Source organism: Peromyscus californicus, unplaced genomic scaffold (genome assembly GCF_007827085.1).
Source record: "Peromyscus californicus insignis strain IS unplaced genomic scaffold, ASM782708v3 Scaffold_23__1_contigs__length_62951481, whole genome shotgun sequence".
NCBI lineage: Eukaryota > Metazoa > Chordata > Mammalia > Rodentia > Cricetidae > Peromyscus > Peromyscus californicus.
In genome coordinates this window covers 32,697,918-32,710,490 of record NW_026294534.1, presented here as the reverse complement: position 1 = coordinate 32,710,490, position 12,573 = coordinate 32,697,918, and the positions used below count along the sequence as shown (strand labels likewise).

The following is a 12,573-nucleotide window of genomic DNA, read 5'->3' as shown; positions in this document are numbered from 1 at the left end:
CAAAGTAGCATTTTGGAATATTTCTATGATCTTTATTTATTATAGTCTATGCCCATCATTGTTGGTTTTTATTTAATTTTTTTTCAAATACTGACTGATAGTGAAAAATAAATAGCTATGGTATGAAAACACCTGTATCTAATTACAAAAAAATTAATGCTTTTCACTATTTCAGATATATGAAACAAATAACTTTCAAACAATACCACAAAAACAGTTTCTATTACTTTTACAGATGTGTTAGCTAGGTTTCATGTTAACAAAACAAGAAAGGCAGGCAGTTTTGCCAACAGCAAAGTATACATGAAAGACTTTAGAATATGAGTATTTTATCTTTCTACGTTCAGCAACATAGATATACTAAGTTAAATCCAAAAAAGAAAAGAAATTCAAGGGTTAGAAAAACGGCTCAACAGTTAAGAGTACTAGCTGTTTTTCCAGGACTCAGAGCCCACACGGTGGCTAAGAACTGTCTGTAGCTCCAGCCCCGGGCATCCAACTCACAGACATACATGTAGGCAAAGCACCCACATACATAAAACTAAAAAACAAGTTGGGTCTGGTAGCACATGCTTTTAATGCCAGCACTCAGGAAGCAGAGGCAGGTAGTTCTCAAGTTCAAGGCCAGCCTGGTCTACACAGAAAGCTCCAGAAGAGCCAAGGCTCTGTGACTCATAAAATAAAACCAAACAAACAAAAAATTCAGGATAACATAATTAGCTTCAATAAATAAAGAAAGGTAAAAAACATAGACACCAGAACTAAGCAGACTGTTACCTGGTGCTTCATCACATGCACTTCTGTTAGATTTGCTACATTGCTCTAGCATTTTAGCATGTGCTATATGTCCCCTCTCTCCCCTCTCTCCTCTCTCTCCCCTCTCCCCTATAGGAAAGGATAGACACAAGGGTGAACATAAAATGTGTACATGTTGTAAAGACATAAAGCGCTTATAATAAGTGAATGAGAAAAATCAATTAATTAAAAATGTTTGCCGACAGTGACATGCTATTGCAAGGAATAGTTTATGTTATATTTGGAAACATTCTCATTAGATGGGCTAGAGCAATGACTCAGTGGTTAAAAGGACCCATGTTCGATTCTCAACACTCATGTGGCAGTTCACAACCACCTAGAACTACAGTCCCAGAGGCACTAGTCAGTCACGTGGTACATAAACAAATAAGCAAACAAAACTTTATTTTATTTTAAAAAAATATAGACATTTTAAATTTAAAAATGGGAAGTAATCTCATTAAAAAAACTCTGCTATAAAGTTGCTGTGACTAATGATGACAGTCACGGTGAAGCACTGTCACTTAGGGTTTTTTTTTTTTTTTTTGAGGAGAGGGAGTATAAAAACACCCTGACACTCCTATAATTCCCGTGGGAGAAGAGGAAAGCATAATCCAATAATAGCAATAAGTGCTGCACTCTAATTAGCATGTTATAGGCCAAGTTGCAACAAGCATCAATACACAATGTAGAGAATATTAGGGTCACGGTAAATGAAAAACATGTCTTTTAGAATATTAATGAGTAGCATATTTAGCATATTTTTACACTCAAAACTATTTAATTCACCAAAATTCAATAATTTTTTTGAGGCAGGTTATTACTATGTGCCCCTGGCTGGTAGACAACTCAGTATGTGGACAAAACTGGCCTCCAACTCACACAGATATGCCTGTTTCTGCCCTCTGAGCACTGGAATTAACGGTATGTGCCACCATGCCTGAACTCAATTTTTTTTTAAAATCTGACAACAATAAGGTCTGGAAAGCTAACTTTCCATGGAAATAATAATACTAATTTTTTATTAAGCCATTCAATTTTGTGTCCTTTCTCAACTTCCACCCAACTCTTTGATAATACCACTGTTGGGTAAAAAATAGTGAAAAAAGATGAAAATTTAAAAATTTTGTGGGGTCTACTACAATAGCATTATTTTTCCCAAAAGAATCCTGTACTTTACAGTTAAAAAGTCCAGTGCTACTAACTCCTAGCAATATGAGCCTGAGAAAGCCATTTCAAAATACAAGCAAATGTGAAGTTTCTAATCACAAAACTAACAACTATCTACTACATACATTTCAGAAAACATAAATGAGTTTATAGTTCATAAAACCACTGCAAATACTTTGCTATATTTTCTTCTATCCTTATTTTCCTTTACATTTTTATTCATACATAGCTGGAATTAGACTGCTCAGCCAACACTAAACCTTCAGCTTTTTTCTCACTTCTGCTCCCTTAGGGTGAATTCCAAAAAACATATACTAAGTTAAGGGCACCGTTTGCCAAAGTTGACAAGAAAGTACAACTTCATATTGCCAGCCTCTTAGCAGTGCTGGCAGAAAACAGGTATTTCCTTATTCCACAACTGAAAAATGGAAGGAAAACAATGGCATTATGAGGCTCAAATGACCTGGTCAAAAATTCTATGAAACAAAAAAATCTGCAAGTAGTAAGTATGATACAAATGGTAGCTGAGATCATTTTCACCAAAGGAGACAAATGAGATTATAAATCTATATTTACCGACTCTCTCTATGTATCTGAGATGTACCTATTCTTTGTAAATCAGTAAAATATTGGTGCTGACTCAACATGGTGAGTCATGACTCTATTCAATGAACACTTAGGCAGAGTGTACCACCTATCATGTATTATACCAACGTTTAGTGTAAAAATATAAAAGTAGTTATTTGCTACCAAAGCACTCAAAAGGATGACACAAACATCTAAAATCATTCAATACTATATTCTGTGACTCAGATAATAGAAAAGGTTTATACAGGCAAGAATGGAAATGAAAGGGAAAACTGGCCAACCTTAGACTCAGATACAATTTCGAGATTCCAGAATTAAAATTTTATTTAAGAATGAAAGGAGTTTAAAGGGGGGAGGAGGGAGGTAAAAAGGGGATGGATGTAATATGGAAAAGATAGCATGGCAGCCACGGGAATGCTCTAATTCAGTATCACTAAAAGAAAGAGTTTAAGGCAGAGGAGCGTGAGAAAGGAACCAATTCCTTGATGGTCACATTTGTTATATTAAGGGACACACACTTTAGCACAGGCATGATATAGCAAACGTTTTAAGAAAGGAAGTAATGAGATTTCAAATCAAATCCTATTTAGATAAGATTTTCAGAATTTCAATTAGGAATTCCATATTAATATCAATTACTTGTTTTAAAATAATTTTTAATGTGTCAGAAACATTAAAGAGATCACAGCAACAAAAAATATTTCTAGTTTACATTTTTCTATGATTAAAATCTTTCACAAGACAGAAATCTGTGAAAGCCTATTACTGAAACTTGCTTCAGTGTAGCTTTTCAAATTTAAGATGAATTCCTTGGATTAAAATAAACAAAAAAGAGGAACATACCTGAAGATATTTCTGCAGACCTACTATATTTTATTATTTTTTCCAGCTGTTCATGATTCTTTCTGCTGAATAATTTTGCTTGAACAGGCTCTTCAGTCTGGGCTGAATGTCTGTTCCTACTTTTGCAAGGTTCACAAGTGCTAGACACACTGGCACTTTCATACCCTCGGGTAAAAAAAGTGACAGCTGTTATCAGTTGCAACTAACTTGACTGAAAGGGAAACTGATTTCCACAGTAAAACAGTACAAGTAACTCTAAATTTAGAGTGCTATGACGGCCTGGCATAAACAGAATAGAAAATAATGTCTTTGAATACCTTCAGAATAAACTTTAGAAGGAAGAATAACAAGAATCAATTCCAACAGTTCATTTATCTTCTGACAGTCATTAGAACACCATGACTAAAGCAGAGTGAAGAGAAATCACAGAAGATCTGAATTCTCTTCCAGACTCCAAGCTAACATGTTTTCAATTTTATCAAATACAAAACAGACACACTCTACTACATTTTCTTCCTAAGGTTTTTAAACTTCATATTCATTGTTATATGGTACAACTCAATTTCATTCTATATGGATAGATGGTTATATCTATCCTCTTCCCACTGAATTAAAATCAATTATATTGATCAATATATTAACCCTCATATTTCACTGTATCTTATTTTGGACATTGTTTTAGTTTCTATTCCAAGTCCTATTTATTCTTTTGGTTACAGAAGTTATGCAGTATGTTTAATGATTTGGTAAGCAAGCCCCACTTAGCTTCTTTTCTTGACTACTCTTAGGTATTTATCCTTCCATATATGCTGAAAGCCTTTTTGTTGTTCAATTTCAAAAATAACCCAAGGCAATGCAAAGTAGACTAAAATTAAATGCACTTAATTTGAAGACTTACATTTAATTTTATAGATTTTTTTAATCTCAGAAGTAGCTATGTTTTTATACGTGATCTTTTTTATATTATCCAAAATATATAGCTTTTTATAAACCTACTACTGTTCTTGTTAGCAAAGAAAAGTATGTGCCCACTTATTCAGTTCTGAGGTACTTCAACAGTTTACCTTGTTAACATTAGTTATTTTCCAGTATCTTTGGAGATTGTCTAATATAACCCCCCCCCCCAAAAAAAACCCTAACAGAAACAAGTATTTCTCTAACAGAAACAAGTATTTCTCTTTACTAATAGTTATCCCAAGATAAACTAAACAGGCTGGTAATGAAGAAGGGTCCCTCTTTAGTTTCCCATTCTGACAGAAATGTCTGTGAAGTGTTTCCATTCTACAATGCAATAGGCACTGACGAATGGCTTTATCTTGTTTCACTAGGAATGACTTCAAATCTAACCTACCACTATGAATATGACTTTTTTCCTTTTAATACAGATTTTCTGGTAACAAATCATGAGAATGTTTCTGAAATTATACAGTCAACTGTTTAATATCCTTTTGATATATTAGCAGTTGCTAATATTTTTTCTTTTGATACATGGTCTTGAACTTGTAGTAAACTTCCTACATCAGCCACTTTACCTTTGAATTATACACTGAGATTGGTTTGTGTATGTGTTTGTGAGTATACCTCATAGCTGAGCAGTGGTGGTGCACGTCTTTTATCTCAGCACTTGGGAGGCAGAGGCAGGCAGATCTCTGAGGTAGAGGCCAGCCTCGTATACATATTGAGCTCCAGGAATACACATAAAAACACACATAGAAACCTTGTCTTGAAAAACCAAACAAAAGACAAAGAACAACAAAGTGTCTATATGTTTCTCTTCTCCCCCCTCCCCCTTGTCTTGTCTCTTTTTGGCTCTTTGTGGCGTCACCTGGCCTGGCACTCACTCTGTGGTGCAGATGCTCATCAGATTCACAGCAATCTTCTTGACTCAGCCTCCACAGTATTGGGGTTGCAGGTGTCTGCGGCCATGCCTAGCTAGTGTACTGTCTTCTTACCTTTCCTTACACAAAGTTAATCTACTGTGAGTCATATGTTGTTTCCATGGGTTGCTTCAGACAGGATAAGCCTGCTCTCTCAGCTGAACACACAGGATTCTTACATTGCAATCCCAGCCCACTGTAACTTGCACCCCTTTTTTTGTTTGCTTGCTTTGTTTTAATAAATTGGACATAGAACTAGATAGCTTTAAAGAAGCAAGTCCTCCTTGGCCTCCCAAATGCTAGGATTACAGGGATTTGCCTCTACAGTATATTTGGATTATGTATTGTTCATCTTCCTTTTATAGAATGTGAGACTGCTTGATGCCAGTTAGACTCCTTTTTGCATATAACTTATTCTTTTCTCCGGGAACATAGATTTTAACTCATCTTTGATATCAGGGATTTGATCACCCCGTACATCAATGTATGTGTGGTGTCCCCCATTCCTTCCTGGATGGACAAAAGTTGGCTGTTCTGAACTGTACTACTCTCAAATACTTTATCACTTCATTATGTGTTTAAATACTGCTTCTTGCTTTTTTACTTTACAACTCACAGCACTTTAGATAAAGATTTTCTCTTAACCCTCTAAAATAAGCCCTTCCAATTGATTTTTATCACCTATTAATTTTGGTCTATATAAAGACAGAATTCTTTTTTTTCTTTGATTCAAAATTGGTAATTTGCTTTAATAAACAATATTAAAATTAATAAAACCATTTCTCTAGTTTTAAAGAATTTACATATTATAATTCAATCTGCTTATATGCCCTTATTTTGTTCAACGGTATATTTCCTTCAAATAATTCTTTTGCTAGATTTTGCTTATTCTGGTAGTCTGCCTCTGTGAACTCTCTCTGGTTGCTAGTTTTCTCTTTATATGCACTGTTAATATTCACTGGTCCAACTACAAATTTTACCACCCTAAGGCTGAACACAAATGCTGGGTTGCTTTAATGGTGACATTCTAAGAGTATAGAGCAGACACTATTTTTCTTCTGGTCAAGCCACATTCTAGTTAGCAATATAAAAACACGGAAGTATTTTCTCCACTCTCAGCTGCAAAGCTAATGCTTACTTATGTGTAAGGGTAGAAAGGATCACCACATAGCTGTTCACTAGTATCTTTGCCTATTAGTATCTCCGGGAGATCACTACTCCGCAGACAAGAAGGGCCAAGGAGAGGCTGCATGCATCTTTTCTACCATAGCTTTAAGACTAGACTTTGATTTTACCCTTGTCATTCTAGACAAGTGAGAGAAGAACCTTTACTGCTATGTCCCCTAGACCAGAGTAGCTGCTCTGATGATATCAAATAAATTCCCCAAGTACTGTGCTACCTCTGTGATATCTCCTGTGGTTTCAAACCTCTTCTATTTTTAAGAACATAATTTAGGTTAGGATTTCTTTACTGTTTTTTCAGGATGAAGCCTAGTCACTATTATCCATTCTGAATGAAACTTACCGGGAAGAGTTCTCTTAAAGGCTAGTTTATTACTGTTAGTCACATGAAACAAGTCCATTATAAAGGGAATGTCTACCAAAAGTACTGTGGAAACAGTGTGAGTACCATACATATGGTCGTTTGATTAACACAAATTGCTCTGAAGAAAAGTAAGTATGTTAACCTAACAAGATTTACATAAATGAAATTAAACTTTTGACTCTAGTACTGAATCACATGAGAAGTATTAAGTGAATTCTAATTGAAATTAAATATAGGTTACGAATACATACAAATTTCTCTTTGTGTACTTTACAAAGGGAAACATGCAGTTAGTTTGCCCCCCTCAGAGAGAGAGAGAGAGAAATACCGTACAGTTGAGATGCTACGAAGAGGGACATGCTGGTTGTTTTTATCCACTTGACACAAATCTAGACTTATCTGCAAACAGGGATTCTTAACTGAAAAAAACTGAATCCATAAGATTGGCTTATAGCAAAATCTGGGAGGTACTGCTGATTGATGTGGGAGGGCCCAGCTCGCTATAGGTGGTGACAACGCTGAGCAGGTGGGCTTGGTTGCAATAAGAAAACAGACTGAGGGGCTGGAGAGATAGCTTAGTGGTTAAGAGCACTGGCTGCTCTTCTAGGGGTCCTGAGTTCAATTCCCAGCATCCACATGGTGGCTCACAACCATCTGTAATGAGATCTGGTGCCCTCTTCTGGCCTGCAGGCAGAACACTGTATACATAATAAATAAATCAAAAGAAATGCTTAAAAAAAAAGAAGAAAGAAAACAGACCAAGCAAGCCAGTAAGCGAAGTTCCTCCTAAGCCTCTGCATCAGTTCCTGCCCCGATTCCTTTTGCTGATGGGCTTGATGTGGAAGTGTAAGTTGAAATAAACCTTCCCTTCTCAATAGAGACTTCAGCAATAGAAACTCTAAGATAGAGGGAAAATAGCTGTCTATCATAAGTAGATAAGATTTCCTTTACTAAAGACACTATACATTTTGGATGCATGGCATAGCAAAATTAAGCTGGAACTGACCTGGAAACTTCCTCCCTTCTGGCTTTTATAGTGCTTAAAGATGCTACATAGGCCAGTTGGGGGAGGAAAATAATCCATCAACAGCCCCACCTAGTGGTGAACCCTCATGCTGCAATACCTATCTGAAGTCACTGGTAAAATAATGGCAATGTGTCATGGGGTAACTGATCTCTGAATGGAATTGAGGCCCTGCTCCACAGGAGGGAATTCACACCTGGTATTGTAAACCTATTTCAAAAAGTTCACAACTAGAAGATTATAGACCCTACATGGGAACCTACTACCAATGTTTTGCTAAAGGACATGTTCTCAAACTGTCTTCTAAATATTATGCTCATTGCCATAGATTTAAGCTGCTTTAAACTTTAATCAGTTAAGTTTTTTTGCAGTGGGCATAGGCTAATGCAGAGACTCATAATTAGTCAAAGTTCTATGAAAGTAACTGTTAAGTGCTCAGCATTAATGGGACATGTTAGTCTCCCAAGCAGGGCCAAGGATATACTGTAGAGGAGGAGGCAGAGAGACTATAGGAGCCAGAGACTAGGGAGGACCACTGTGGAATGCTGTCTTTTGGACATGGCAGTTTCATTTATTAACTCAGGACAGCTATACCTACCTGCAGATGTTGCACATAAGATCAAGTCAGTCAACCACCCCCCATGGGATAGGGACTCATGAGGCTCCACTTTCACTGAGGAGCTATAGACAGTTGGTGGTTCCTGGGAGAAGGGGAGGAACTTTTCTTGGAGTAGGGAGTGGTCACTGGTAGGTTGTTCACACTCCAGTGGTTGGCCCCACACCTATGTTAACATAGACAGTAATAACTATTCACTGAGTGTTGAGTGTAGTGGTTTGAATGAGATGTCCCCCATAATCTCAGACATTTGGTACTTGAACCCCAGTTGATGGCACTGTTTGGGTGTGAGCTTAGAAACTGTGGCACTGATGGAAAAGGTATGTCACTGAAGGCAGGCTCTTGAGAGTTTAAAGATTCACACCATTTTGAGTTCATGCTCTCTGTTTCCTGCTTGTAGTTCAAGACAGAAAATAAGCTCTTAGCTTCTTCCTCAAGCTGCTATGGCTACTGCTTTCTCACCACAATGGATTCTCATCCCTCTGGAAGCTTAAGCTCAAGGAAACCCTCCCTTTTATAAGTTGCTTTAAGTCACGGTGTTTTAGCACAGAAACAGAAAAATGACCAATACAGTGAGTTGTTTTAAAAAAGAAGAGGCTAGAGAGATGGCTCAGTGGTTAAGAGCACAGGCTACTCTTCCAGAGGATCCGGGTTCAATTCCCAGCACCTACATGGCATCTCATAACTGACTGTAACTCCAGTTTCAGGGGATCTGATACCTTCATACAGACATACATTCAGGCAAAACATGAATGCATGTGAAATAAAAATAAATAATTAAAAAAAAAGAGGACATGAAGGAAGAAGGATGTGTTTGGGGAAAGAGTAGGAGAGGGGAGTTGGTGTTGGGGTCCAAGAATGAGTAATATTCTTTAAAAGAGTAGAGGACTAGAGAGATGGCTCAGTGGTTAAGAACATTTGTTGTTCTTCCAGAGGACCTGGGTTTGTTCCAAGCATTGACACAGTGACGACACATAATCATCCATAATTCCAATTCCAGGGAATCCAATGGCGTCTTCTGACCTCCAATGGCACCAGCCATGTAGTGCCCACACAAACATGCAAGTAAAACACTCATATATGTAAATTAAAACAATCTAAGAAAATTTTTTAAAGAGGGAGGGACCAGAGAGGTGGCTCAGCCTAAAGGCACTTACTGTGTTAGCCTGGGAAACAGAATTTGATCCTGGAGCACATATAAAGGTGAAATGAAAGAATCAACTCCATGGAGTTGTCTCCTAATGTCCTCACACATATGCCACCGTGCATCTACCTGGGGACTCTGACCCTATAGTGTCTATCTGTCTGTCTCTCTCTTTCTCTCTCTGTCTCTCTACACACACACACACACACACACACACACACACACACACACACACACACACACACACACACACGAGAGAGAGAATAATAATATATATAAATAATAAATAATTTTAAAATAATATTTACAAAGGGAGGAAAAAGACCCATGAATCCCAAATTAAAATGATTAAAGACAAGAGCTAGGTTTCTTTTTATTTTTTATATTATATTTTAAATTTTATTTATTATGTATATGTTTAGCTGTGTCAGCATGTAGAGGTGAAAGGACAACTTTGGGAAATCTGTTCATTCCACAATGGGGATCTCAGAGATGGAACCTAGGTCACTAGGCTGGGTGGCAAGCATCTTTACATGATGAGCCATCCTTCCTATCCAAGATCTGGATTTCTAAGTTAAGGTACTAATGTGTGACTAACGGGTTATCTCTAGGGCATTTGGGTTTTGTTTTGTTATTGAGACAGTATCTCACAATGTGCCCAAGCTGGCCTCAAACTTGCAATCCTCCATACTCAGCCTCTCAAATAACTTCAATTACAATGTGAGCAAGCAGGTCAAGTTCCTTCAAGGGGAACAGCAGAAGTAGTAAAGGTTAATACTCCATATTAACACTGGCCAGGTGAGACAGTACTGTGAAAGCATGACCAACACACAACACTCTGAGGCTCTCATCTCTCATGTCTGTCCACAACTCTCTCATATCTGGTTGTTGGACTCCGCATGACCGGAGCAGCTACATGAAACAGCAGCACTTCTACTTATGCCTTCAGTGTCAGGAAAGGCATCAGCCATGGCATTCTGAAGGCCCTGCATACATCCCAGCCACTCAAGGAAGAGCTGACCCACTCTTATCAGCTTCCTGGAACACAGGGCTGCTATTTGGCCCATTCTCACTATCTATCCTCTCTCTCTGGAAGGCTGTCTAGAAAAAAAACACGCATGCTTACACCCTCACAGCTTCTAATGAAACAGGAGAACTTTCTGACTCACTTCTGCAGTACACCAGTGGACTATAAAATCGCTAAAGATGAAACTGTCTCCTGGATCACTTTGTTTCAGTGTTGCTCTGGAGTCTTAGTACAGTGTATACTGATTTCTTTAGTACAGGCTGGCTCCAAAAGTCTGTTTATTTCTAATGAGCTTATAAATGTCAATGTTCCTTATCAATGGCTTATACTCTAAAAAGCAAGAGTGTAGTCAACAATTTGATTCTGTCATATATAAATCAATTTTAGTGCTATCTTGTTTGATTCTGCTGTGAAATGGGGCCTTAACGATGGCAGTGAATGCCAGCTGAACAAATGTGAATATTATTTGGGCAGATATTTTTAAAATTACACATGAAGGAAGACAATACAAAGAACAGAGTAACAATTTTGCCCTAACATAAAAAAGCTGAACCATATATATGGCAAAACAGAATGGCCATGATCAGCAATATTAATGACAACAAATACTGGTACAGATGCTGTGACAGGGGAACTCTTACATACTGTTGGTGGGCATGTAAACTTGGGCAGCAATGCTGGGAATCATTTGGGAAGTTTCTCAAAACAAAACAAAACAAAACAAAAACTAGAAATAGCCATATGGCCCAGTTATCTGACTCTTAGGCATATCCTCAAAAGACTACATCCTATTACAGAGACAGCTGCATTTTAATGTTCCCTACCACTCTCTCCACAATAGTTAGGAAGTGGAATCACCTGTATGTCTATCAACTCACAAATGGATAAGAACACATTACAGTATTACTCAGCAGTAAAGAAAGATGTAATCATGATTGCAGGTTAAATGCAAAGAATTAGAAAAAGAATTAAGAGTGCAGTAACTTAGGTGGAGAAAACAAACGTTGCATGTTCTCTCTTATATGCAAATTCTAGCTTCAAATCATTTGTTCCATGTGTGTTTAACTTGGAGCACAATAGGAAGCCAGAAAGGGGCATTTTTCAGTTGGAGTTGGGAAGGGACACTACTGGGAGTAGAAAGGCTTGGGGGAGTATGGGTAAAACCAAGGAGTTGTAAGGAAGGCCAATCCAAAGGAAGGGGGTATGGGAAGCCCTATTCAAGTCTACTACCTCAAAATCCATTTGTAAAATATAATTGGAGTTATAGTAGAATACATGTGCTATGAAAGAAGAAAAGGGTATAGTGGGGGAGGTAGGGTAAAGGACTAAGCAAGAATGGAGGTGGGGACAGAGTAGAAGAGGAGATATAGATCGTGAATTAATCAAAATGAAGGAAACCATGTTAGTAAGCTAATTTCAAAAACAAAAAGAAATGTCTGCATGGAATTACCCTGCACCGGTGGACAATGTAGCTCCCAGAGGACATGAATTATTATATGAAAATTGCAATATAAGTCAGGAGATACCTCCCTACAATTTATTGGTCAGGAAGATTCCAAAGGTATACAAAATACCACAGGCTATACTTGGTTACCCATTGTGTTGATTAGTTTTATATCAATTTGATACAAGGTAGGGTCATCTGGGAAGAGGGACTCTCAGTTGGCCTACAGGTAAGTCTCTTGGGCATTTTCTTGATTAATGACTATATAGGAGGGACCAGCCCACTGCGGACGATGCCAACACTGGGCAGGTGGTCCTGAAAGTTAGAAGAAAACAGGCTAAGCAAGTCAGGGGGAGCAAGGCAGTAAGCAGCACTCCTCCATGGCCTCTGCTTTAGTTTCTGACTCCAGGTTCCTGCCCTAACTTTCCCTTCATGATGGCTTACAACTGAAGGCTGACTTAAAGCTTTCCCTCCCTAAGTTGCTTTTGGTGTCATGGCA

The 12,573-nt window shown here is 37.8% G+C and overlaps 1 protein-coding gene across 23 annotated transcripts in view; it reads right to left on the bottom strand.

Annotated features, from left to right (window-relative positions):
* The window catches only part of Pcm1 (pericentriolar material 1), a 100,565-nt gene that overhangs the window by 24,825 nt on the left and 63,167 nt on the right, over positions 1–12,573 (bottom strand). For 18 of the 23 annotated variants that reach the window (XM_052752095.1, XM_052752094.1, XM_052752099.1 and 15 more), the window contains one exon: positions 3,397–3,561. The exons of the other annotated variants lie outside the window; for them this stretch is intronic. In XM_052752095.1, coding sequence (XP_052608055.1) covers positions 3,397–3,561 — 165 coding nt within the window. The remainder of the gene's footprint in view (positions 1–3,396; positions 3,562–12,573) is intronic. 23 annotated transcript variants of the gene reach the window in all.